The sequence below is a fragment of the Leuciscus leuciscus genome (assembly GCF_965113295.1).
Source record: "Leuciscus leuciscus genome assembly, chromosome: 17".
NCBI classification, from domain to species: domain Eukaryota; kingdom Metazoa; phylum Chordata; class Actinopteri; order Cypriniformes; family Leuciscidae; genus Leuciscus; species Leuciscus leuciscus.
In genome coordinates, this window is record NC_138741.1 from 21,170,950 (window position 1) to 21,197,749 (window position 26,800).

Below are 26,800 nucleotides of genomic sequence, written 5' to 3' on the forward strand. Positions count from 1 at the left end.
ATATGAATTATGTGATGTCATTTCCTTATGAAGGAATTTGTAGAAGATAATTACAAACAACACAGAGACGCATACAATTCTGAAAAGCAACAGTCGTATTGTAATGTGAAATAATAGATTTATTTTTTAGAAGATGTTCATTATATATTTTACATATATATATATATATATATATTCATAGATTTTTCTATGGTTGATTTGTCATAAATTCCTTTATCTACACATGTTTGCTATTTTGTTAAATATTGTCATTAATGAGTGTGTCTGTTAGACTTTAAGGTATCTCAGTTTATGTTGTGCACATTGTGAATTATCATAACAACAGGCTTGATCAAAGTAAGCCCATATTGGATGAACTGAAACCAACGGCATCATTCCATTGGATGCAGCAAAGCCAATGGCAGCACCAAGTCAAAATATCATTTTTCCACCACTGATTTCCTGCTTAGTCAAAATATAGTGAACCCCCTCTAATTTCCCGTCGATAAGGTCCACAGTCCCCCAGCATTCTCGCATGTCTTCAACTGTCCTTCATTTTTGCTGATACATACAACAGCTGGATAGGTAAAACAAGATGGCGAAGATAAATGCTGGTCAAACAGTTTCCACTGTTCTCAAGTATCAAGACCAAGGTTGCATCCCAAACCGCATACTTCCCTACTATATAGTAGGCGAAAAACAGTATGAGACAATAGAAGTATGTCCGAATTCACAGTACTCAAAAATGAGTAGGCAAAAAGTACCTGGCGAGAACGCAACTGATGCTGGTAGGTCACATGATAATGACAGCATGGCAAATGTAGTATGTGCAGATTATATTCATACTCCACACATACCATACAGAACATACTCATTAAGTGGCCGTGAACTAGCTAATTATTATAGAGAGTAGGCGATTTTGGACGCAGCTTAATAGAGTGCAACAATGCCCACCCATTTTTTCGGCCTCACTTATAAAATAAAAACCATCCTACATTTGATCTTGCGATAATTTTTCAAATGTGCATACGTGTGACTCAGAGAACGAAATGAACGTATGCCTCCCTTTTAGATGTGAAATTTATAAATGGCAAATGATTTCAGATGGTTTCAGATATCTGCCTTGTAAATGCCACCTAATTAATGTCATTAACATATAAAAGAGCACAAGTCAACGTCCAAATCCTTTACTTGAGAATGGCCAGCGACAAGAAGTGATTTATACTTTTATACGCCGTATAGCTACGTGTAGCACTCGTAGCCTGACGTGCACCTCTCCAAAAATTTTACAACCCGTTAATTATATGCAGACCGCAAGCTCTGTGATTGGTCTGCTGGTCTTCCTCAGGTCCAAAAAAATATTCTGCGATAGCGTTGTATCCCCTCGTACGCATTTCCGCTTGCGGATTATAAATGATCTGTTTTTTAATATTTAACAACTCAAGCTGCAACAAAAGTCACTGTCTATTTGCCACCATGACTGCTGCTGCTTCTCCGACAACGTACACAAAAAGCTGCTTCTTCTTCAGCTTTTGCCTTGATACTGTGGGTTACACCATCAACATGCCAGTGGACACTGCCTACTAGCAGTCTGCATGTGTAACTGCACGTCAATGCGGACAACGACGCAGAAGTATAAATGAAAACTGACGCGTAGCCTACAGGCTAACGGCGTAGGTCCGACGCATAAGTATAAGTACCTCTACGCTGTAGGCTACGCATCAGTTTTCATTTATACCTCTGCATCGGTGTCTGCGTTGACGAGCAATTACACATGCAGAGGGAGTGTGTGAAACCTGAGGGAGGGGTTCTAGCAGACCAATCACAGCGCTTGCGGTCCGCATAGATTGCACAAAATTGACGCGTTGTTACATTTTTGGAGAGATGCACGGCAGGATACGCCGTAGGCTACATGTGCTACCCACAGCCTACGACGTAGCTACAGCATGAGTTCGACGCAGAAGTATAAATTGGGCTTTAGATTGGACTAATTGGGCTAAGCACTTTTCCACGTCAAAGACCGTTTTTATAATTATGAACATTGGCATGGATTTATTATTTATTATAAATGAGGCCCTTGGTTCCAGAAGTATTTTTAAATAATCTGTGTTAAAGAGTTGTAAGCCATAAACCACCCAGCAATGAGGTGAATCACATTGGTGGAATGCAGAATCATGGGTAATGTAGTTTTTCTTCAGGAATTCCGCAGTTAAACATGATTATTTAAAAAATAAGTTGAAATAATGTAGACTGATGGCTTCAACAAAAGCATTTACCATCGATTAACAACCTCATAGACCACACAGGTTTGGAAGTTCATCAATTCCCTATGGATAAAATGAATAGGATTTTTACTTCCGGAACCCAACTGTTGCACTCTATAGAGAATCAGCATTGCTGAGGTAAGGCAGGAGAACGCTGGGATACAGACGCTCCATCCGTTTTGAAAAAGAAAACTTTCAAGAGGTCAAAGGTCAAACATTGTTAATTTAACACAAGAATGTTATTTACTGTTTCAGTCTTGTATGTAGTTGAAATCTCAGGTTCTTTATATTTGTCCAAAAAAAAAAGAAGAAAAATCTAGCATTGTTTCCATTGCTGTGCTGCTCGGCAGCTATTAAGCATTCCCGTAGAGCATAATGCGGTACAGTCCAGACATAATGAAGGTGGCCAGTCTTCTGATTAGCTGTTGTCTTTGGCACGTTTCACACATTGATTGTTGGGGCGGCCCCAGTTTTTCCAAAAAAGAACACCCTAAAGCATTGTTTCGTATGTGCGCCTTCTCAGTATGCAGCATTGACATTAACAGACACACATTTGCACTGCTTGATCCGTTGCACTTTCCGTTGCCGGTATGGTGGCTGCAGCCCAGGGCAGTGAAGCCGTACGGTGACCGTGGTTATCCGGCTTGGCCGGCAGAACGCACAGGACTGGAATGAAGTGTGGTGGTCTGGCGTGGATGCTGTTTTTCGACTTCGATGTGAAGCTTGAGACGTCAGGTGGCGTGGGATGTAGAAAGAGTTACACTGGCCGTAGCAGAACCGGTTGATGACAGTTCGGCTCAGACAGCCCTCCAAGCTCACCGTTTGACGTAAGGGCTGTGTTTTGCACCAGTCGCTCTTCAGGTACTTCCTCTCAGTGACTACCAGGGCCTCGCGACTCGACGACAGCATGTCGTGTTTACCCTTCTGTCGTTGTGCTGATGTGTGCTGGGGCAATGACGCTAGTGTGTGGGATGGTGATGACAAATCATTGCCTTTTAGCTTGTATGGGGAGGGGATGGAACCTTGAGGGCGGGGCTTCTTGGTCTCCGTAGAGACAAAAAGGGTCCATGCCAAAATGGCAGGTATTGCCAGCTTCCAGAACATCCTGAGGAAAGATTAAAAATAGAGAAACCTTTAGTGCGTCTGGAACTGATTCAAATGTATACATTGTCAAATGAATGGTCAGTCAATATATATTGATAAATGTTTAATTGTAAACTGTACATGTTTAAACCTACTTACTATCATTTACTCATAAATCAGACAACACAGGTTAATTGGTATGATTTCAATTAACATAAGTAGAAGGCCGATAAATAATCAGTACTTTGGCTATTACTAAGAAATATGAATATCATTCACCACTATGGCAACCCCCAAAAATTCTATTATCAAAATCTCTCTTTTACTAATTTTAGTCTAAAGACACATTAAGTAACAATTGACCAAAATAAACTAACCAGATGCTATATAAGTAACTTTGCAACTACATGTCAACTAACTCTCATTAGAGTATTAGTAGACTGTCTGCTTAATATCTGCTTACTCTTGTAATGTGATGCTCCTCCAACAGACATTCTACTGACTATAAGTAAATGTACAAGTAGCCTACATTTCAACTTATTCTAACCCTAACCCTGCAGTGTAATAATACTCTACTAACACTCTAATGAGAGTTAGTAGACATGTAGGTGCAACGTTACTTAGTCAACAGAATGAGTTAAAGAGACCATCAAAATAAAATGAAACCGTAATTTCTGCTGGAATCAGCATCTGGTTCAAGTCATAATGTTCAGAGTATCGGTGTTGCAGCGTCACTGAAATAGTGCAGGAAACCAGTAAAGTGAGAACACGGACACTACAACGGTCGTGATATGACGTCAGAATAAATTTAACATAGCCTATAACAAATAATAATAAAACCAAAAAGTAAAAATATACAATCGAAAATTAGTTTTTTTAATTCAGGCAAGAGGTCAAGTCGTGGCAAGACCATGGCATGAACGCACTCTTCAAAGGTGATGATACACAGGGCAACTTTTTGAGCAATGTTGCCGTCAACGGGCAACCAGATGAGACACAGGGCCCACGACCGATCTAAATTATCCAGATAGAAATGTATTGCCCATTTTCAATGGGAAAGTGCCCAAGCAACAATCGCTCAGCAACATTGCCCAGCAACATTGCTCAAAAAGTTGCCCTGTGTATCATCACCTTTAGATAAAGGGGTTTGAGTGATTAATAATCAGTATCTAACCTGGTATAAAAATAAAAATATTTATTCATTGTTATCCTCATTATTTTCATCTGCAACAGCATTGTGAACGGTAGGAAATTCAATTGAACTTAATGTGGAGGATGTGACAAAATGATTGACAGGGCAGTTTAAACGGTTATAGGCTGCACATAACTAAGCGACAAAGCAGTCCGTTAAAGATGCAATTATGATGAAGCTTCTGCTACACACACATGAGTAGGCAAATTGGAATGAACATAAGACACCACAAATGATTATTATGAGTAATTAGCATGGTATATCCATGGTTGTGTCATGATATAACCATACAACCATGGAGATAACATGGCACTTTCTGGTTAAAAAGACCAGCGAGTGCAGTTTCACAGCAGTTTGTTTATTCTTAAAAAGCAGAGTTCTTATGTAATGCTGATAAAGTTAAACCTGGTCTTTGGTCTGAATCCTCAGTCATGTTTATCGTGGTGCCCTCTGTCAGTTTTGCTTTAGATAACCCTCTGATAACCTCTGATATTTCAGATACTTTACAACCACTGGCATTGTCTGTTTCATTCATGCTCTCTCTCTCCCTTCTCTCATAGCCAGCATCCGCTTTCATCTTGTCTGCTGGGTAGATTGAGAATAAAGCACAGTTGTATTTCATTTAAAAGACACTGTCTTTCAATAGATTTGTTTTTATGTCTCAAAGGCTTTTTTTTATAAGGATGTTTTTCTGGACAGACCAACCAAAAGAGCTCACATAAAGTCTGGAGCTGAACAACACCAGAAAGCTATTATGACTATTACATCCTTTTCACATGATAAAACCAAGAGTTAAGCAACATTCAAGTCAAGAAAACGTGTGAATCTTTCTCCAAAAGATAGAAAACACACATGCACAGACACAACACAATCCTGCTCAGTCAGGTTTATCTTTAAACATTAACTTTCTTTAAAAAAGTACCAAAAATAAGTTCTTTTGATTCCATTTAAGGAATCGTTCATCCAAAAATTTTAATTCATAATTTACTCACCCTTGCGTCATTCCAAATCTGTATGACTTTCTTTTCTCCACAAAGGACTAAAGCTTTTAGTCTTCAAAGAACCGTATTTAAATCTTCTGAAGCTAAAATATAGCTTTGTGTGAGAAAGACTTTGTGTTCAGACTAAATTTTAAGTTGTTATTCACTGAAAATGTCGACATTTTTGCATATTCATGAAAGTTCGAGAGCGGGATGTCTGAATCATGAACAAATTGTTTTTTTGAGTCAAATCTTTTTTTGTGAATCATTAATATGGTTCGCAAAACCAGTGTGAGTGTTTCATTCACAAATGGAACTGATATGAGTCTCAAGGTCAATTCTCTAACTGGACTTTCAGTCCATTTCTCACAGAAAGCTATCAGATGACTTCAAAAGACATCAAATAAAGCACAAGTCATATAGACCACTCTCATGGTGCTTTTGCTCTTTTTTAAAGCTTGAAAGCTTCAGTCACTATTCATTGTAACTGCATGGAAAAGAGTGACCAGCACAGTCTTCAGAATTTCTTTTTTTAAAACAACATGAGGATGAGATGGAAATTGTAATATTTTGGGTGAACTGTCCCTTTAAGCTTTATAAATCTGGGTTACTGGGGAGAATTGGCTACAGTTAACCGTGACACACAGGCGGCAGAAAGGAATGGATTAATCATCCGTATCTCCCTCCGTCAGTGTCGCTGGCTGCCATTAATGCTGTTTACTTTTACACCAGTCCCAGAATGCTCATGCAAATAAACAGGGCAGAACCATCAAAAGGGAACGCTACAGAAGCCATGAGGTTACAAGGAAGTGGCCTTTATGTCTCTGCTGAGGCAGGGTTAAATAATGAAGGCTTTGCTTATGCCGGTGGTGAGATATGCAGGGGACATGTAAACAGTGGGGAGAGCACCATGTGAACGTTATTAGATCAGGATGTGGAAAGTTTAGCAGTCTTGGGTTTCTCTCCTTCAGATGACCACAGGCTGACTAGAGGTTTGGTTTACTGGTAGCTCAAGATTATGCGTGAAGAAATAGGGAATGCTGGGATGTGATAGTGACTCAAAAGGCTGTGACATACTGTACATGCACAAACATCACAGAGCTCAATTGTCCATACCTGAAACTGATTTCAGATCTGTGGGAGTGAAAGTGAAACACACACACACACACACACACACACACACACACACACACACACACACACACACACACACACACACACACACACACACACACACACACACACACACACACACACACACACACACACACACACACACACACACACACACACACACACACACACACACAGACGTTCACAGACAGAGGGGCCATAAATCTCCCCCTGAGAAAAATTGTGGTTTGGAGATAATGACAGTGTCTAGTTGGAACTTACGCAAGTAAATAAACACAAAACCTTCTATCTCTCTCCCATCTGTCTGTGTATGTGAGAAATTCAGCGTCAGATCATCCACACTGTAAAAAAACACTGTGGATTTACAGCATAAACGAATGCAGTTGCTGTACTTTCACTGCTATTGTTATCGCTAGTATTTCTACACTTTACTATATATAATTGAACTGTACTGTGACTTCACAGTCATATACTGTAGAAGAATTGCTGGTAGCTTTTGTTTATTTATTTATTATAATGTAGTAGTATGATATCCACAGTAGCTTAAGAGTCAATTAATTAAGAATTAATTAAATAAATTAATTCATATTAAAAACATAATAAAAAATATAACTGTGAAAAAATGTACAGTAACTTTTACAGTATTTTGAACCATTTTCCCATCCATTCTCCAAACCGTTTATTCTCTGTGTAGGGTCATGGGAGGGCTGGAGCCACAGGAGGGAAAATCACTCTGGACAGATGGCCAGTCCATCACAGGGCTCACACACATACATACACACACAACCAAACCACAAGTACCAGCATTTCTCATTGAGCCGAAGCCAGCATGTTCTGCCACACAGCCAGTGATACCAGCATTTGACCAACCACAGTCAAAACCCACAGCGAGCCTTCCCTCACACTTCCACAACATCTCCAACCCAAAACAACAGTCGCACGAAGCCACAAGTCAAACCCTGAAGCTCTCTCTCTATCTCACACCCTTACACACATTAAACACCATCGCATGCATAAACACTAACTGGCGCCACAAAATTATGAATTTGACAGGAGTTATCATCACAGCAATTATGTACCTCCCTCTGCCACAAGAAAATCTCTTTACAACATACTTATGCAATTTATACACGCACATACAGAGCTGAAGTGTGTTTCCAAAAATAAGGATCGCATTTGAACAGATTTTCCCAAACATGCCCCCATCTGCCATTGGTTGTTCAAACAGAACAATGTTTTGATTGTCTCTTTTGAGGGGAATTAACCTACACTTGGCTCACTTTAGTTGTATCTGCATATTAAATAAAAATTCTAAAAACAATTGTGTCATCATTTACTCGCCCTCAAGTTCCTTTAGTTGATGGGCCCCATTGAGAAAATACTATGGGAGTCAATGGGGACTATCAACTGTTTTGTTGCTGGCATTCTTTAAAATATCTTCTTTTGTGTTCAGCAGAAGAAAGAAATTCATACAGGTTTGGAACAACTTGAGGGTGAGTAAATGTAGACAGAATTTTCCCTTTTGGGGCGAACATACCTTTAAGCTAGGATAGAAGAAAGTATTTTACTAAAACTTTACAAAAATTAAACACTTCAGCTTGAAATTAGCATTACACACAGTTCTGAGTCAAGAAAAGCTTTAACATTTATTCAAATCCAGCCCTCATGCCACCAAACAAAAAAGTCACATGTGCAGAAGATATCATTTCTGATTAAAGAAATATTGTAATGCAATTTAAACAACTCAACACTACACCTTGTCCTTTACACAAGCCCAGTGTAAAACCATTAATACTCAGGTGTTTTCCAGAGACATGCTTTATTTGAATAATTTCACTTGAACAAAATGTACAAATGTCTGCAATTTTTTTCCTGGAAAGATGACAAATTTAGTGACCGGTAGGCACATATCTCTATATAGAAACTATTGCAACGAATGAGATAATAAGAGGTTTTGCCCACCAGTCACTAAAGTTGTGAGGTGCGTTCCTGAGTAAACACCTTGAAATGGCAGCATGAATTAAACTCCACCACATGATAAGCTGTCAAACATTGCCTCTAATATTATTTCCACTTTCAGTTGTTTTTAGAACATCTATATATAGTCACCCCAGAAATATTTACAGATGAGGGGAAAGAAAGAAAGAAAGAAAGAAAGAAAGAAAGAAAGAAAGAAAGAAAGAAAGAAAGAAAGAAAGAAAGAAAGAAAGAAAGAAAGAAAGAAAGAAAGAAAGAAAGAAAGAAAGAAAGAAAGAAAGAAAGAAAGAAAGAAAGAAAGAAAGAAAGAAAGAAAGAAACTTTTATTATAAAATTAATTTTCTTTCTCTCTCACGTGATGGTGATTCCTCTCGCCATATAGAGACTTTCAATGGATTTTTTTTGGCAATGATTTTTCCAGGGTAGGTTGCCATGTCTTTCCCCAACCCTCCCCATCACATGGCTTGAGACTCACACACGTGCATTCACAGCTACGGACAATTTAGCGTTTCCAATTCACCAACACTGCATGTTTTTGAGTTGTGGGGGAATCCAGAGCACTCCACACAGAAAGGACTCCTGGCTCAGCCGGGACACGAACCGAGGACCTTCTTGCTGTGAGGCGACAGTGCTACCCACTAAACTCAACAGTTAACGGTCTTGTACAAAGTATTCGTTCCACACCACAACAACAGAAAATAAATAGCTGAAAACATGAATGCCACTTGTGAATCATACCATTTACCAGCGACCAAAGAAAACAAGTAATACAAAAAGGTTTCTAAACTCCAGATGAATCTAGAGTTCAGCTAAAGCACAGGCTAAGGGTGCAGTATAAAGTGCTTCCATGGTGTGATTTTGTCACCATGTGGTAAATGGGTATCTAGATCACTGAGAGTAGATGGAATATCTGTGGTTTAGGACTGTTGGGTCAGACTCATGTTACAATACATAGCTGAGGTTTAAAGTGTGGTTGAGCAGTTCAACCATATCAATGACTGAATTCTCTGATGGCTGTCGTCACATAATGCTTTGAGTCTGACTTCAGCTCCCTCAAATACATGCACAACACACAGTCAAGTGTATTTCCCATTCACATCTACTGCTGTTAATGTATGATAATTACCCTTATTACAATATCAAAAACCTCCCCTAATATTAACCATTTTATAACCCCATCCAACCCCCAATTGTACTCTAGCCCTCAAGGCACACACATTGCCATCATTCTTGATAGTATTGGTTTATCAAGGATTGGTGGGGATTTAGAAGGTCACTGGGAAACTCAAAGGCTGTCAGGCTCAAATCCGCTTGGTTTAATGCGCTCTGAGGGGCAGGCACCACTTTGAACTGAGTTGCGGCTGATCCTTTTCCACGGCCTTCTTTATAATGCCAATCATGCATTTCAGTCGCAAACACACATGCATGAGCAGGACTGAAGCCAAAACTGTCACACAACCTCACACGCTCTCTCATGCACACGTCCTCATCAATAAACATACAGTACACTGTCAGACTCACTCAATCCCTGCTCTTCAAGGTGAACAGTATCGGTTTCATTACATTATGGTTAGATGATCTGCATTATGAAGAACTACATACAAGTGTAAATACAAAATAATACAACATGAGTAGTCGATTTAGAGTAGGAATTGGTTCTAAAAAGCACCAGGTTTTTTAGGATTGTTACAGTAGCAGAACCCTCCAATTAGAACTCCTGTTTTTAAGGTTCTATGAAGAACTTTAGAACCATTCCAGCATAAAATAGTTCCTTACACTCTTAAAAAGGTTCTTTATTGGAATCTATAGTTCCACAACGAACCTTTAACATCCATGGAACCTTTCCATTGCACTAAAGGCCCTTTATAATGGAAAAAGGTTCTTCAGATTATTAAAATTAACCCTAAGAAGAAAAAAATATATTTTTAAAGACAAAAAAAAAGATTAAGTTCATTGTGGAAACCAGAATGGTTATTTTATGGCATGGCTGCAAAAACTCCCTTTTGGATTTATTTTAATTAATTTTTTTTAATGTAGATATAATTCTAAATAGAACTATTAAAATCATAAAAGAATCTTCTTTTTAGAGTGTACCTGTAGATCTGGAGTCCAGAGTCACGTTTTACCGCCGTGAAGAGGTCGCTCAGAGGTCAAAGGTCGAGCAGCAGGTCAGAGATCGGCCAAGGCTCAGAGCTCCAGACGTGGAGAATCAGCGTGGATATCCATCAGAAGTACAGAACGTTTCTCGAAGTGTTCCTGAAGATCGTGCCGTGTGCCGTTTGAGTCAAGCTCTGCAGAGGCCAAACTGAAGCAGTCACGCTTTATGGCTCATAGTTCCCCAGTTTCACTGATTTATATGACATCCAGCTCGCATTCTGTTTCACTGAGTCCTTCCCGGTGAGACTTTGCATCATATTCTCACTGATTTACTGTCACATCCCAGTGGCTCTCCAAAGAGAAGTGTGTGAGTGTGAAGAGAGCAGAAAGAAAATCATCAGTTGCACACAAGTTACAGAAAATTCATCTACACCTCTTCTCTCTCTCCCTCCCTCTCTTTTGGTCTAGCATTCTCTGATACCTCCCCCAGAAGTCCACTGTTAATCAACCAGTCCTGAAAACATATTGTCTCTCTCTCTCTCTCTTCAGTTTCTCTGCCTCTCTCGCTCCCTCAACTGCAGTTTGCATCCCTGGTTTAACCCCGTCCCTCTTGACTGCTGCAGTTAACATGCTCACAGTTGCAGTTTCACAGTGAAAAATCTCTGTAAATATAGAAAATACATAGATAAACCAATGAGTTTGATCCAGATGATCATTTTATATACATTTATATTGGTTCAATCAAAAAAAGTGTGGGCTCGGTTTCTGGAACATTTGGGAAATTTTCACTGTGGCTTTATTGAGGTCCTGCCTAAAGTTTTTTTCTCGAGTGTCTTTCCAAATACAAAATGGTTTTATAAACAAGTTTTGACAGCACATCAAGACAAGGCAAAGCAGATGTGTTATGTGGCCTAAAAAGACAAAAGCTTTTAGATGCAAAACCATTAATCCTTCACTCCACAGTTTATCATTTTTAAGTTGAAATGTGTGTATCCATAAATCTCCATTTGGCTTGGAAGGTTACAAAGTACTGACTGTTCTTCCTTTGGTTTTCTTTGCTTATTCTGTTATTCGTTCTCTCATTCTGTTGTTTGTGTGGTTTTGAACTCATCTCTATTTGACCACAATAAGAATAACCTCCCTCTCTTGTTCCTTTTATTTTTCTCTCAATCACACGAACACACACAATCCACAGTGCGAAGAACATAAAAACACCCCAAAAGACATTGTACACAATGATCAGACACAAATATAGACTGTTTTGGTTGAAACTAAAGAAGCTGAAGTACTCAAATGTCATGTTAAATTCCTCATTGTATTGATAGCAGCAAACTAGATTGTTCTGCTCAGAGCTGACTGTTAGTGTTGGATAGGTTAGTCTGGACCTCAAGATTTAGTGCTGTTCTCACCAAACTGACCAAATAATAAAATACAAACAGTAACTCGAAGACTCTTCAGGAAAATGACCTGGTGGATGGAGTCATTGCCCTCTAGTGGTTAAAAAAGCAACAGCAATCAGCTTATTATGAATGTAGGTAGTTGACAATGTGCAAGCATGTATTTTCCAAGAATTAAGATTGGATTAATCTTTTTTTTTTATTAAAAATGTATAAAAAAAAGTTAACTGAAAAGGTAATGTAGTATATGTATGGCAAGCCGTTTTAACATTTAATCCTTAAAGGGATAGTTCACTTTGAAATTAATTTTTGGTATGTTTTAGCTTACCTCAAAGGCATCCAAGATGTAGGTGTCTTTGTCACGGTCTCAAAACACAAGCACAGAGTCCAAATTAAAACAATTCCCCGTCGTCCAAATTAAACAATTCCCCATCGTAAGTACACATTGATGGCCTAAGACACGAAACGAGCGGTTTGTGTGAGAAAACGAACAGTATTTATATCGTTTTTACCGCTTATACGCAGCCATGTCCGAGTGATCTGATCTGACGTGCACGCAGACTGGTGCATAGATATATACACTAGATGAACTGCCGTAGACAAGGCGACATCTAGTGTGTATATATCTATGCACCAGTCTGCGTACACGTCAGATCAGAACTTACGATGGGGAATTGTTTAATTTGGACGACGGGGAATTGTTTTAATTTGGACTCTGTGCTTGTGTTTTGAGACCGTGACCATAGACCTGCATTATTTGACTGACAGACAAGAACGGTTTGACCTAAAAATATCAAAATTGAAACTACAGCGGAAAAAAAGACACCTACATCTTGGATGTCCTTGAGGTAAGCTAAAACATACCAAAAATTTATTTCAAAGTGAACTATCCCTTTAAAGGGATAGTTCACCCAAAAATGAAAATTCTGTCAGTAATTACTCACCCTCATGTTGCTCCAACCCCGTAAGACCTTCGTTCATCTTCGGAACAAAAATTAAGTTATTTTTGATTAAATCTGAGAGCTGTCTCACTCCTCCATAGGCTTCTAAGGGATTGAAACTTGCTGGCCCAGAAAAGTGTATTAAAGACATCGTTAATATAGTCCAAGTGACTACAGTGGCTCAATCTTAAGTTTATAAAGCGACGAGAATACTTTTTGTGCGCAAAAAGTAAACAAAAATAACGACTTTATTCCACTATTAATTTCCTTCTCTCTGGGCCTCGAGTGAGTTCACGTAGTAAAACTGCGCAGCGCTTCTGTGTTGTACGTCACACGTAGGCTCACTATTGGCCGACGCTGGTCATGTGTGTGATGCGGAGTGAGGGTGAGTAATTACTGACAGAATTTTCATTTTTAGGTGAACTATCCCTTTAAAACCTACTAGTATCTATTTTCATGCTACAGTACTAGTACGGATCTAAAAAATAAGTACTAGTAGCATGAAAATAGATACTAGTAGGTTTTAATAATTAAATGTTAAAACGGCTTGCCATAGTATATGAAGTCATACAAACTTGCAAGTATGATCATTACATTTTAAATTGTTTTAAATATGGTTTTATTTATATGCAGATCAAAGTAACTAAAATGCAAATGATCAGAATACCATAAACTAATTTGATTTTATTATGGTGTTATCCTGCTCCATAACCGGTATGTACGCCATGTATGTAAATAATTAAAGCCCTACCAAGTAACACCTAAATTCAGGACGTATTGTAGTGAATTCTGCAGTAATACCGTTTGCTTTTAGCCCTGTATTAGACCGGAAAGTGACTTTGCCAATGGAATGAGCACATGATGCAATCTAGACTCATATCTGCGTTCCTTTGGGAGCACTACAGCTCAAATCTGTCAAGAGTAAATGCTCTACCACCGCGTAACAGCTCTGACATTGTCATTGACAGCTATACAGGTGGGCACCGAGAAACAGAAATCACTGCATGGCTTTCAGACAACGAATTGACTTTAATACATTTTCAAGTAAAAGTGTTTACATATGGTATAAAAAATAAAGGAGGGAGCCAACAAAGAAGAACAGACGAGACAGATTGCAAGACCAGTCGCTTTCAGATATATCCCATGCGACTTCACATGTGCGATAAGCAAACGTGTGCTAAATCCTTTATAGTGCAATAAAATCAATGCAAAAAGAGATGAAATGTGAGTAGGAAGAGATCATCTCTGTGTCTAAAGCTTCTCGATTTTACACAATGTGCCTACGCTGTTATATTTAACTGTGGTTTTTATTATTTTACATTTTCTGGTTTTGACATCATTTGATCAGTCTACAGTTGGAGACAGTCCTGACAGACAAAAGAGGAGAGAAGAAGATCATTTTCCTCTTTTGAAAGACATTGCTGCATTTCCCAAATATTTGAAGTCCACGTCTAACTGTCTTAAAGACTGAAACTAGCAAGTAGCAAGTAGAAACTGATGTAAAAATTCAGTCTCTTGGACATGCACGTGATTTGGTCCGTTGTCCAGGGTATCTGGAATCAGACGACAGAGATGAAGATGACAGCGTCCTCATCCTCGGTGGATTGTTTGAGGCTCAGCAAGATTGGACGACAGCAGGTAGCCTCTTCGATATCAGAGATTTCCCCTGAAACACAAGACAAAAAGGGGAAGACAAGTGATTTTATATGGTATTGGGCAGTGACAACAGCCAACATATCAATATTTAAGCATGCTAAACAGAAAATTACCCCTTTCAGTAAAATTATATTATAGGGATAGTTCACCCCCCCCCCCAAAAAAATTAAAAAATTAATAAATTGCCATCATACTCGTCATCATGCTGTTCCAAACTTTCTAGTGTGAGGTCATTTGTTATTCACTAAAAGTTTTGTTTTCTACAGTAGCTCTCAAATATTGAATAGAAAATATATAAAAAAATAAATAAAATTGTATTACAATTATTTCATATTTGAACGTACTCTCCCATTAAAAAGTTTGGGATTGGTAAGTTTTTTTTAATGTTTTTGAAAGAAGTCTCACCAAGGCTGCATTTATTTGATCAAAAATTTAATTAAACAGTAATATTGTGAAATATTATATTATTATTTTAGACAACTGTTTGCCATTTTAATATTATTTTAAAATGTATTCCTGTGATAATCAACATCATTCCTCCAGTCTTCAGGGTCACATGATCCTTCAGAAATCATTATAATGCTGATTTGCTGCTCAAGAAATATTTCTAATTATTAATGTTGAAAACAATCAGTTGTGCTGATTAATATTTTTGTGGAAACCATGATATATGTTATTGTCAGGATTCTTCCTAAAAAGTTCAAAAGAATAGAATTTACTTCACAGACATTTTTTGGAACAATGTAAAAGTCTTTACTGTCACTTTTGAACAATGAGTTAATGATGTTTAATAAAAGTATTCATTTCTTAAAAAAAACAAAAAACTAATTTGTATTAGTTTTTATTTAGTTTAAGAATAGTGTACAGTATAAAAACAGACTTATAAAACAGCAATATCGATGACTTGTATGATGCTTTGTAATATTTTTCCCCATTCACCTTCATTGTATGGAAAACATCAGCTTAGACATTTTCTATCTAACATCTCCATTTGTGTTGAATGGAAGAAAATAAATCAATATTTTTTGGGTGATCTTTTCCTTCAACAGAAACATCAGATGTATCCCAGACTACTCAAGTGTTGTTTACACTAATGCATTTTCGTTTCAAAAGTTCACCCAAAAATGAAACTTCTGTCAGTAATTACTCATCCTCATGTTGTTCCAACCCCGTAAGACTTTCGTTGATCTTCGGAACACAAATTAAGATATTTTTGATGATATCTGAGAGCTGGCTCACTCCTTTATAGGCTTCTATGTAATTTCATCTGCCAGCCCAGAAAAGCTAGTAAAAATATCGGTAAAATAGTCCAAGTGACTACAAGTTTATCAAGCGACGAGAATACTTTTTGTGCAAAAAATTAAATAATGACTTTATTCAACTATTCATTTTCCTCTGTGTGGACCTCTGAGTGAGTTCACGTAGTGTAACAGCGCAGCGCTTCTGGGTTGTACGTCAGAACGTAGGCTCACTATTGGCCGACGCTGGTCATGTGTGTGATGCGTGTGACGTCATCAAAAATATCTTAATTTGTGTTCCGAAGATGAACGAAAGTCTTACGGGGTTGGAACAACATGAGGGCGAGTAATTACTGACAGATTTTTCATTTTTGGGTGAACTAACCCTTTAAAATGAAGACGATCCTCTTCCATACTGGCGTTTCCATTGCATTTCAGAAAAAAAATCTCTGTTCACGCTACACGACTAAAACCACATGACCATTCATGCACACTTGGCATGCGCGTAGTGTAAACAGCTGCCAATTGCTCTAATAATAGCTTGCTTCTTGCGTATGTAGGCAGCTGCAGTATTATTAAATGCAGAGTTTAACTGCACAATGGCTAATAAAAAGGACAACAAAGTCAGCAAAGCTTGCAGTTCAATCTCAATGTTATTGTTTACACGGTCGTCGAGGCTGGTCTGTTACAGAGCCATTGAGAGAGACAGCTCTGGTTTGTTATTGTTGTGTTCTGGTAGCATAATGTGGGAAGCCACGCTTTCCTTTTCAAAAGTCTCCGTTTTGGTCCGTTCAAACTGAAATGCAACCCCAGAGTTTTCAAACTAAAATCAAAAGATTCCAAAAGTCTCCGTTTTTGAAGGTCGAAAACTCCGGAGTAGTGTAGATGCCAGGCGTAACCGCAGCAAAAGTTATGCATATTAAAACGAAAACGCACTAGTGTAAACAGGGCCTTAGACGGATACGAACAGGAGAAACACACACAGGTCAAGGAGAAGCAGGGTTACCTGGAAGAAATGCCTTCCTTCAAAACAAGTTCTTACTTTTCTGTGGACAAGATAGAGAAAAGTGAACAGGTACACATTTTGGCAGCTGTTGCAACAGAAGACCAAAATGCAAAGTCATGCAAAACCACAGCTAAACACTTCATTTAAAGATGACACAAATAACAAGAAGAGAAGAGCTTGCTTAACCCTGTAGGAAAACATGAATTAACATGACATCACAAGGTTTGGGGGGGGGCGGGATAAAGAACCAAACAAGCTTCATCTGACCAGAGCTGCTGTCTGATTGGTCAGGTAAGCCATCACTGAGGGGGCGGGGCCACTACCACTTACCACATTACGAGTGAACTTTTCAAATGAGGTTCTGCGATCCTGTATGCTTCCCGACTTCAGTCAACAAGATAAAGAGTGAAAAAAGGGACTACAGCATGGTGTGTCTGAATGAGTATGTGTATATCAAATAGAATCAGGCTAATATATCCGTCTATTTGTGTCAATTCAAATGTATCAGATTTAACACTTAGTTATTTCCACAGATTGTCTCTTTCTGGAGCTTTTGCACCACTAATTCATTTTTGAAACTGTTAAATAATAATAATAATAATAATAAATAAATAATAATGAAAATAATACTTCCCTTTTACTGCTGGTATTAATAAAACATCATTATATAATTGCAACAAACTAATTCACATCATGCTATCATAACCCCAATCCCAAAATACACATTTTGGTATTGCAGGAAGCATGTTCTTGGATTCAAAAACAGGAGAGAGTGACACTGTAGAACAGAATGCAGGGACTCAAGACATTTTTTCAAGCAGGTCCCTATAAACCTACAGATCATAATCGCTGATTTATGTTTCTGTCAGTACGTGCATTACACATAAGCAACAAATGCCTTAAAACTTTGTAACATTCTCATTACTCAGTAATTAATTATAACCTACTGTACAGTTTTTCAAGGGTAGGCTACTGTCATTTTTCCTTTCAATGGTGCGCTTGATGAATGACTTACACAAAAGTTATTCGTGTCCCGTGAAGAGAAATGCACAAACTACAAATGCATTACCAACCAAAAATAAAAGCACATTCTTTCCATGAGTGTTATTGTCGCGAGTCGCGCTCTCGCTGACATAGCCTATAGGCTACTACCTGATGATCAGTAGTGGTTCACTGAATAAAATTCAATAAATACCTATTTACAATAAGAACTTAACTCAAAAACAACTATTAAATAATAAAATAACTAGATAACTTGCTGACTAAAATCAGCTTGAAAATACTAGGCTACCTCATGAAACAAATGTGAATCCGTAATTTCTTTACAATTTAAAAGTACTCTGTGTTATTTCATCAGTCAATTGTGAAAGTCTGGTGGTTGAAAGCTTTTGGCAACATTAAATCCGGGAGACTAGAGAATTTGCGAGTGCACAGGACAAAGTTTGAGAGCGCACACATAACATCTGAGCGAGAGCAGAATCATGAGATCGCTGTATTTGTTTTGTGCTAGAGTGAAAAAGATCTGCCTGCGAGCGGATGCGTTCTCGCATTACAATAATGCTCTCAACATTTGTCATTAAAATAAAGCCATGGAAACGGCCTCAAATTAACTATAAAAACGAGAGGAAAGTCATGTCTGAAAGCTGCGATCATTTTTTTTCTTGGCTAAAATGAATGGAGACTATCTCGTGTTTTTCTGTGGGTGTTCGACCATTTCCGTGGGTGCTCTGGGACCGGCGCCTATGCTACTGATAACATGTTCAAAGCAATGAAAATAAAACAAACAAACAAACAATACAATATACAATACAATCTACATTCACTGATTTATGAATCTGACACAAAGATATACAGCAAATACTTCTATATGAGATTAATTTCACATACAATATGATTCAAAAGTTTGGGATCAGTTAGATTTTTTTATTATTATTATTTGAAAGAAATTAATAAATGTATTCCACAAGGAATCAATATTGACAGTAAAGTCATCAATAATGTTATAAATAAATGCTGTTCTTTTAAACTTTTCTATTCATCAGTGAATCCTGAAAAAAAAATTCTCAACATTCATAAAAATATATTTTTTTCTTGAGTAACAAATCAGCATATTAGAACGATTTCTGAAGGACCGGAATAATGACTGCTGAAAATTCAGCTTTGCCATCACATTAATAAATTACATTTTAAAATATATTAAAATAGAAAACAGTTATTTTAAATAATAGTAATACATTTTCGAATATTGCTGTTTTTACAGTATTTTTGATCAAATAAATGAGACTTAAAAAAAAATCGTACCGACCCAAACTTTTGAACGGTAGTACATTTACCAATCAGGGCAGATTGGTAAATGTAGATGCAGTCTTAGAGTATTCAAGATAAATTATTCTATCCTGTCAAATTGCTTCAAACATTTTACCTTTTTCTTAGCCTGCAGAAGTTCCTGGTAGGCACTGGATCTAATGAAACGACTGTAAGAGTCACTCTTCATCAGCTTATAGATGTGTTCCTGGGAGACACACATTTACATGTTTATATGGCTTGTTTTCATCAATTGTTTTTGAAAAAGAAAATCACTGTAGCTGCTAAAAACACATAATCCTCACCTGTGCATCTTCAAAAGCGTATCGTCCAGGGTCTTTGATGTTCTGTGTGGTTTTGTCGTAGCTCTTCGAGTCAACGTTGATAGCACTGGGGGCTCCAGGAGCCAAAAACTCCTCCCAGATCTCCTGCACCCGTGTTGGCACCTCACGGATCGGCCTCCTCTTTAACTCCTGCGCTGCCAACCAGAATCTGAGATTTGGATAACAAAAGAGAATCAATATGCAGAATAAAAAGACAATGCATGCGGCAAAAGTAGTTGCGTTACTCTTCAACCGCCAGCAGGGGGCATGAAAAGGAAGTGTAGGTTTACCTGAGGTTTTCTGAGCTGAATTCAGACTCCAGGAACTTGAGAAACTGCTCTCGCCCAATGGGATCTTTCAACACTTCGTCGATTCTAAAACCCCAGCGTCTAACTCTAGTCTGACCAGGTTCCTTACTGTTCCAACACACACAAAAACACATTATACATTCACACTGATTTGTAAAAACAATAATAATATTTAGTGTGTATTTTTTAAACAGACCTGGCCTCCATCTCCCAGAACGTTGTGTCATCTGATATCCAGGGGTTGGAGGGATCAGAAGTGGACAGGAACGGGTCATAGTCTGAATACTGCTCAGTATAACTCAGCAAACTACAAGACCATCAAAAACAGAGTTAGGGATAAAAGAGAGGAAGAAAGAAGCCACTAAAGGGCGTTATCTATTAGTAAAACAAGCATGTCAAAACATTGTGACATATTCAGGTGCCAGAACATACTAGTTATGGGACTCATTTTCCAGTTTAACTATTCAAGAAAACATTAGTATTGGGGAATGTTTTTTTTATTGTATTATCCATTATTAAAAGCAAGTAATTACCATGAACCTTGTGTGTGTGTGTGTGTGTGTGTGTGTGTGTGTAAATGCCTACTTGTTTATTTACTCATTTATTTAATAATTTACTTGATTTTTATAAATCACAGGAATTCACGCCCGCAAATTGTGAACCATAGTCCATTATTTTGCGAGCAGTTGTTGATAAAGAAAAATGTCATGCCCAATATTGGAAATATTTCCATTCTAAACCATAAATATGACTTGTTGATATCACAAAAGCAATATGCAAACTTTGTGCAAAAGTTCTGGCGGTGAAGAAGTCTCAAACCCTAGACATTTATTCATTACATAAAGTGAAAGTAAAAACTGACTGAGCTTTTGACATCTGGCGCTGCACTAACGGTGCATATTCTCTCAGAGACAATGAGAGCTGCATCTACTTCAATATGTGCTGATAACGGTATTATAGGTACATAGTTTGTGTGCCACATGTGTGAATAATTGTATTATTTCGCCCCTATTTCCTTTAAAAAATAAATCTATTTTACACTAGGTACATAAAATAGTTCCACTCAGGACCTTAAGGACAAAAATGTCCCCAATTGAAACCCATTAAAACTGCAATTTTTAATCCAAGTGCCATTAAAATATAAAATGATGTAATCTTTGTTAATAGGCTTTCATTCTGCTGGCAAGGCTTCAAGCTACCAGATGGTGCCATTTTCTCAGGTTTGGCCTATACAGCAAATACTTGCTTTATTCCTGTTTTCTGCTTCTGCATATTATTGAGCCAATTGGATAAATTATGCTGCCATAATTTTGTGGGTGTTTTGGTATGGATGTCAGAGTGTGGTTTGTATGTGTGCAATAAAAAAAATTGTGTGTGTGTGCAATAAAAAAAAATTGTGTGCGTGTAGAGAAAAACTCTACTGCAAATCACAAATCCAACCACTGTGTGCACCAGTGGAGTTTTGCTAACATCTAATATGGAAAATATGGCACTGCGCCCAGACAAAATCTCACTGAAAGCTCATTTTCAGATATCAACCTCAAATTTGGGACACAATTTATGGCTTTTATTTTCTAGTTCACCATGATTCATAAAATATATGTTTTATAAAAAATTATTTACATAAACTTAAAGGTACAATATGCAATAATTTTTTGCCGCTAGAGGGCGCTACATTCCAAACAACAACAACGGCGTAGCTTGATGACGATGTGAAGGAGCGTGGAATGATGGGAACTGTCGTTTTAAACTCCACCGTGGATGTAAATCAGTCAGACGGGAATCGAAAAATCATGTTCATGGATGAGGCTAAGTTCTATTTTTATAAATGTTGCGTTTAATGACATGCTTTTTGTGGCGAGGGGGGCGTGGTTCAGCACGGTCTGTGATGGGAGAGAGAAGAGACGAGCAAGTAGGTCAAGTGCAAATGACGAACACCTGTGTCTTATTGCAGTATTATTGGCGTGGAGAGACCGCTTATAAGCCGCGCTGGAACGAGAGAGAGACTGGAGAGAAAACTGGACGCAGAGGAAGAAAACCGGTGGATCCGAGCTCTCATTTTTGAACTGTTTTGTGCCGTCGCGGTTGCCACAGTGAATGCGCGTTGTGCGCGGCTTTTGTTTGTTTTGCTTTATTTTAATAAAGTACGAGTCCCAGTCACGCCGATCCCTGTCTTCTTCCTTCCTGACTCTTAAACCTCATCACACTTTTATTTCATTAAAATGAATTAACCGCAAGAAAAGTAAGGTTTAATACTAAATTGGTTATCATAGATGTTATTGTATTTGTTGAATTCATTGTTGCGATAACGCTGCGCAGTTTTACGTGTTCTAAACAATTGTTGTAAAAGTACATTCGAACATGCCCACATCATTTGCCAAAATACTGATTAATCTTTATGTATAACACATGCTGTTTATTTACATGGCCATAAACACCAGACGTGATCAACAATGTCAATAAACTAAACACAAATCTAAAGCAATAATACTTTCCTTACATAAACATAACTATTACCGAATGCTACATTTGGAAAATATTAAATTAAGCATGCTTTGTCGACAGAACCAGCTGCAATCGGTAAAGAATAATTGTGTTCCATAACGACTGCAAGAAACAAGCTAAAGTTTGTAGATTGATAGACGCTACAACTACAACTTCCGCATTTGTCCAGGACTCCACGCAGTACGAGCGGAAACCGAGGGTAACGCGGATATGACGCAATTGACTGGCGACTCCCAGCTCACCCCTGCTCTAACGCCCCGTTTCCTTGGTTAAAATCGCAATTTTCTCACGATTTAAAAATAGTTGGAAACATTTGGGATATTGTAAGTAATCAACTTAACAAAATATATAACACTGGCCTTGAGATTTTGGGATATTTTAATGCAAAATTATTACATATTGTACCTTTAAACCTCTATAACCTTTTTTTTGGTTTAACTTTTTAACCTTTTTTCATTTCAACAATAATCTGCCAAGGGTCTTCTTTAAAATGAGACCAAACTTAAGTCTGTGCTCCCAAGCTTCACATTTTATTATGACAGTTTTTTGACAAATATATTTTGTCCTCTATGGACCTATGTGTAACTTTTTTTTAATTGACACACAAAGGTTAATACATTAATTGGAAATGCCAAATCCTCTTGATATGCTGACAGCTGATGCTTTTGATGATATCTATGGATATCGTAGATACACAATATCATCGTCTATTGGTGCAACCTGGTGTGGTGGCAAATCAGGTCCTCTCTTGAAATCGGGTCTCTGTTAGGACCCCAAGCGAACCCATTGGCTCAAATTACTTTTAATAAAAAAAGTTGGATGAGAAAATAATCCATATTACAAATTGTGACATTAAAAAGTGTATAAATCACTTGTTTTTCTAAAATAACACTGTCCAACAGTGACACCCGCGGGTAAAGTTACAGCGGGAGGCTTGCCTCCCCTGAGCCCATTGACTTTTAACAGACCCCCTAAAGCGTATGGTGGGTTTGGTGGGGGGTAATTGAGAATGAATAGGGGAAAGTAACGTGAGATGAGGCAATGCCTCCATCATGATAGGATTGGATATGACTTATAATTGATTTGTCAGATAAATCTTGCCTCTTGTTTTCGTGCACGTTTGCGAATTGGTCACACACACACATATAGAGGAAATTTTTAATATGCATTCGTGTTTTTGCAGGAAAATCTGCAGCACATATCTGAATGTGTTATGCTTATCAGTGACTTTATACACAATGCAACAATACAATGACTGTGAAAACAAATATATCCCTGATCCCAGGTTTCCAAGTTAATATTGATTATTTGCCAGTTGGATATTGTAGTGTGCATTAAACGCACGCTACTTCCTCAAACACTGATGTATATTTTATATTTTGGACCATCATTTATTGTTGCAAAGTGAGTTTAATTTCACGCTGCACTAAAATCTTAGTGCTTCAAGATGTTGTGGCATCCTAATAGAGCCATTGATCTCACAGAGGAAGTAAATTTGAGGACGAGAAACAGAAACATGCTTGTCAGCATGAGCAATATCTACACAGACTATTAAAGAGATCGATAAGAAAATGTTTAAGCACTGTAGAATAATGAAGACCTGTGGATCGATCACAGCACAGACGTTCTCTCTCTCACTCTCTGACTTACCTCTCTGCAACTTTGGACATTTTCAATCGATGCCGGTCTAACTGTGCTTGCCGAAACTTGATCTGGAAGGACAAAAGTGGTAATAGTCAGGGTGAGTGTATGTGGGTGTTTGTGTGTGTGTGTGTGTGTGTGTGTAAACAGGTGGCAAATACAGCCATTAATGAACTAAAATTTGCAGTTTTCCACACAGCTGCTGGAAAAAAAAACAGTCAAAGGTGGTTAGTTGGTCTCCCGGCCAGGCCAAGCTGGTTAGGCTGATCAGTTCTGAAAGTTTGAAAAAGCGTTGGTCACTTTTTTTATAGAGCCCTGTACATATGCCATGCAGAAAAAAAAAAAGGATCTTGTGGCCATGAATTAGGAATTTGTTCCCATAACTAATTAATTCATGGCCACATGTTAATTCATTCCCCCATTTTACTTAAACGGTGGCAACATTGTTCTAATTTGATTCCTAATTTTAATTTAGTTAAATCATGGTCACAATTTAATTAAAACAAGGAACTGAATTAGTATAACGGGGCCAGTATTTAATGACACAAAGTGAACAAATTAATTTGTCATGGGAACGAATTCTTAATTCACAGCCATGAAATCCAACTGGCTAGCCAGATAAACACCAGCTTGGCTAGGCTGGGAGTCCAGCTAGAGTAGAGTATCTTAAACCAAGTGGAATACTCGGATACTTTTAAAATTCTAATTAAAAAATGTTTCCTTTAAATACTCTGCCTATAAACACACAGAACCAAGCAGGCGTTACCTGTTCCTGAAGCTCTTCCTCGGTTGGTTGCTTGGCCTCAGCGGCTGGTGTGTGGGTCGGGCTATGGCTGCGAATGTCATTCTGAAGACCATACACAGACTGTGGAAACCATCAGAATAATTTACAACCATATTTACATAAATTTAAATCAGTAATTAGAGAAGAGATTTCTGTGTGTTTGCATCAGTGATTGGGGATTTCACATGGACAGCTGCGCGATTGTTGAGGTGAGCTGTTCTTGATTGGTAAAGTGTTGGATTTTGTTAGGCTGTCTGATTGGTGGATTGATTTAATTCTGATTTGGTATTCTGATTGGCTCAGTGGCTGATTGATTCATTTGTCAAATGCAAAGGTTCCATAATATAATGAGTGGGATAACTGCTTTAGTGATTAGTCACATGGTTTAGGAGATTAAAAGCTGAAGTACTTTGCACGTGGGTGTTATTGCATCACCTTTCTTGTTTTGTGAGGGTTCTTCATTCTGGATGATTTCTTTATGTCCACTTCTGTTGTGTTCACACACCCTGGCTGAAACACACACACACACACACACAAGTAAATATAACTGTCAATTCTCTAGTCTAGATGACCTATAATTTATGGTTGCCAGGCATCCATGTTGCTTCGACCACCTGATGCTTTGCACATCATAGAAATATATACATAGATTCTTCATTAGCGACTATACGTAAGCCAGTTGCCGTATTGTAACGGTCAAAGCTGGTCCATTCGAGATCAAGTTGACTGTGCGTCTGCAACCGTAGTTATACACATGTATGAATATCTTGATCTGCAATAGACTTCAGTAGATGATTTTACAAGACGAAAGAGTCAGCTAACATGACATTAAAAAGTGTTCATGGTTAAAGTAAAAACATTAGAAAGTACCATAGCAAAAACCTGTAATATTGAGTTAATACATTTAAAAACATAAACCGACACATTCTCCCCTGTGAAAGGTTAACCAATTTCTTCAGGAATTGAAATCTCGGCGGTTTTACAACCAGAAGCTGCACAATGTTGTGGCATCATTGATTCTTTCTGTGACTGACGACACGATGACCGTTCCAAGATGGCCGACATGTCTGTAGCGGTCGAATATTGCATCTACGTACTGTATACATATCTTTGGTGCACCTTACCTGTATACTCCCTCCTGTTTAAGGAAACTGAAGTGATATTTTAAAAGGCATGGAACTGTCAGTCAAACAGTTTCCTGTGGGTTGGACTATTTTAGCTCACAAAGGACCCAATGTTTCTACACTCAAATATAGGATGAACTTTAGGTCCAAGCCTCCAATGTATGTTGAGAGAGAGAAAACAGCCTCAAGACACAAGAGTTCTGTAATAAACCCCATTTGAACCCACACTGGCTAAATATGGACATGATCTGCAGCATCTCACTATTGCATGTCAGCTTGAAAGATCAAGCCAAGTTAGCATGAAATTGCTAATGAGAAGGATCAGCTCAGTGTAATTGAGGGAGAAATTGCTGCTTCCTTCAAAACAAACAGCTCAAATACACACATAAAGCAATACACACCAGGTGATTCACACATATAGACACTCAAAAACACATAGAATGGTACAATAATAATAATACTATAAAAAAATATATTCATCAAAAACTATTTAAGAAAAATGTAATGAAATGCATAGTAACTAGAGTTACTACTGTGGAACTGATATTAGTAATAAAATCCTAGTAAATCATAGGCTCTTCACTTTCTCATTTAGATCAATATAATAACTGATATATACTGTGTGTATATATATATATATGTGTGTGTGTGTGTGTGTGTGTGTGTGTGTGCCTTACAGTTTTTGAAATTAGTATTAGCCTGAATATATTTAGATACTATTATAGTTAAAATCAAAATGTACATTAATTAATAACAATATTATATAAATGATATATATATATATATATATATATATATATATAATTATTTAAATACAATACAATAAAATAAATTAATAATAAATTAATAAACATATTAAAATATAAT

The 26,800-nt window shown here is 37.7% G+C and overlaps 2 protein-coding genes across 3 annotated transcripts in view; both read right to left on the reverse strand.

Annotated features, from left to right (window-relative positions):
* Positions 1-98: 98 nt before the first annotated feature.
* On the reverse strand, positions 99-11,157 carry grem2a (gremlin 2, DAN family BMP antagonist a). Its single transcript, XM_082144172.1, has 2 exons — positions 10,704-11,157; positions 99-3,348 (listed from the first exon to the last, which is right to left on the reverse strand). The coding sequence occupies exon 2, from the start codon at positions 3,345-3,347 to the stop codon at positions 2,763-2,765; it is 585 nt and encodes a 194-aa protein (XP_082000298.1). The 5' UTR covers position 3,348; positions 10,704-11,157; the 3' UTR covers positions 99-2,762.
* Positions 11,158-14,034: 2,877 nt separating this feature from the next.
* rgs7a (regulator of G protein signaling 7a) overlaps positions 14,035-26,800 on the reverse strand; it is a 58,770-nt gene continuing 46,004 nt past the window's right edge. For both annotated transcript variants that reach the window (XM_082144137.1, XM_082144136.1), the window contains 9 exons: positions 25,245-25,319; positions 24,792-24,890; positions 24,035-24,096; positions 20,076-20,186; positions 19,862-19,987; positions 19,554-19,740; positions 19,367-19,456; positions 16,945-16,984; positions 14,035-14,710 (listed from right to left, as the gene is read on the reverse strand). In XM_082144137.1, the coding sequence (XP_082000263.1) occupies positions 16,964-16,984; positions 19,367-19,456; positions 19,554-19,740; positions 19,862-19,987; positions 20,076-20,186; positions 24,035-24,096; positions 24,792-24,890; positions 25,245-25,319 (771 nt within the window). In that variant the 3' untranslated portion in view covers positions 14,035-14,710; positions 16,945-16,963. The remainder of the gene's footprint in view (positions 14,711-16,944; positions 16,985-19,366; positions 19,457-19,553; positions 19,741-19,861; positions 19,988-20,075; positions 20,187-24,034; positions 24,097-24,791; positions 24,891-25,244; positions 25,320-26,800) is intronic.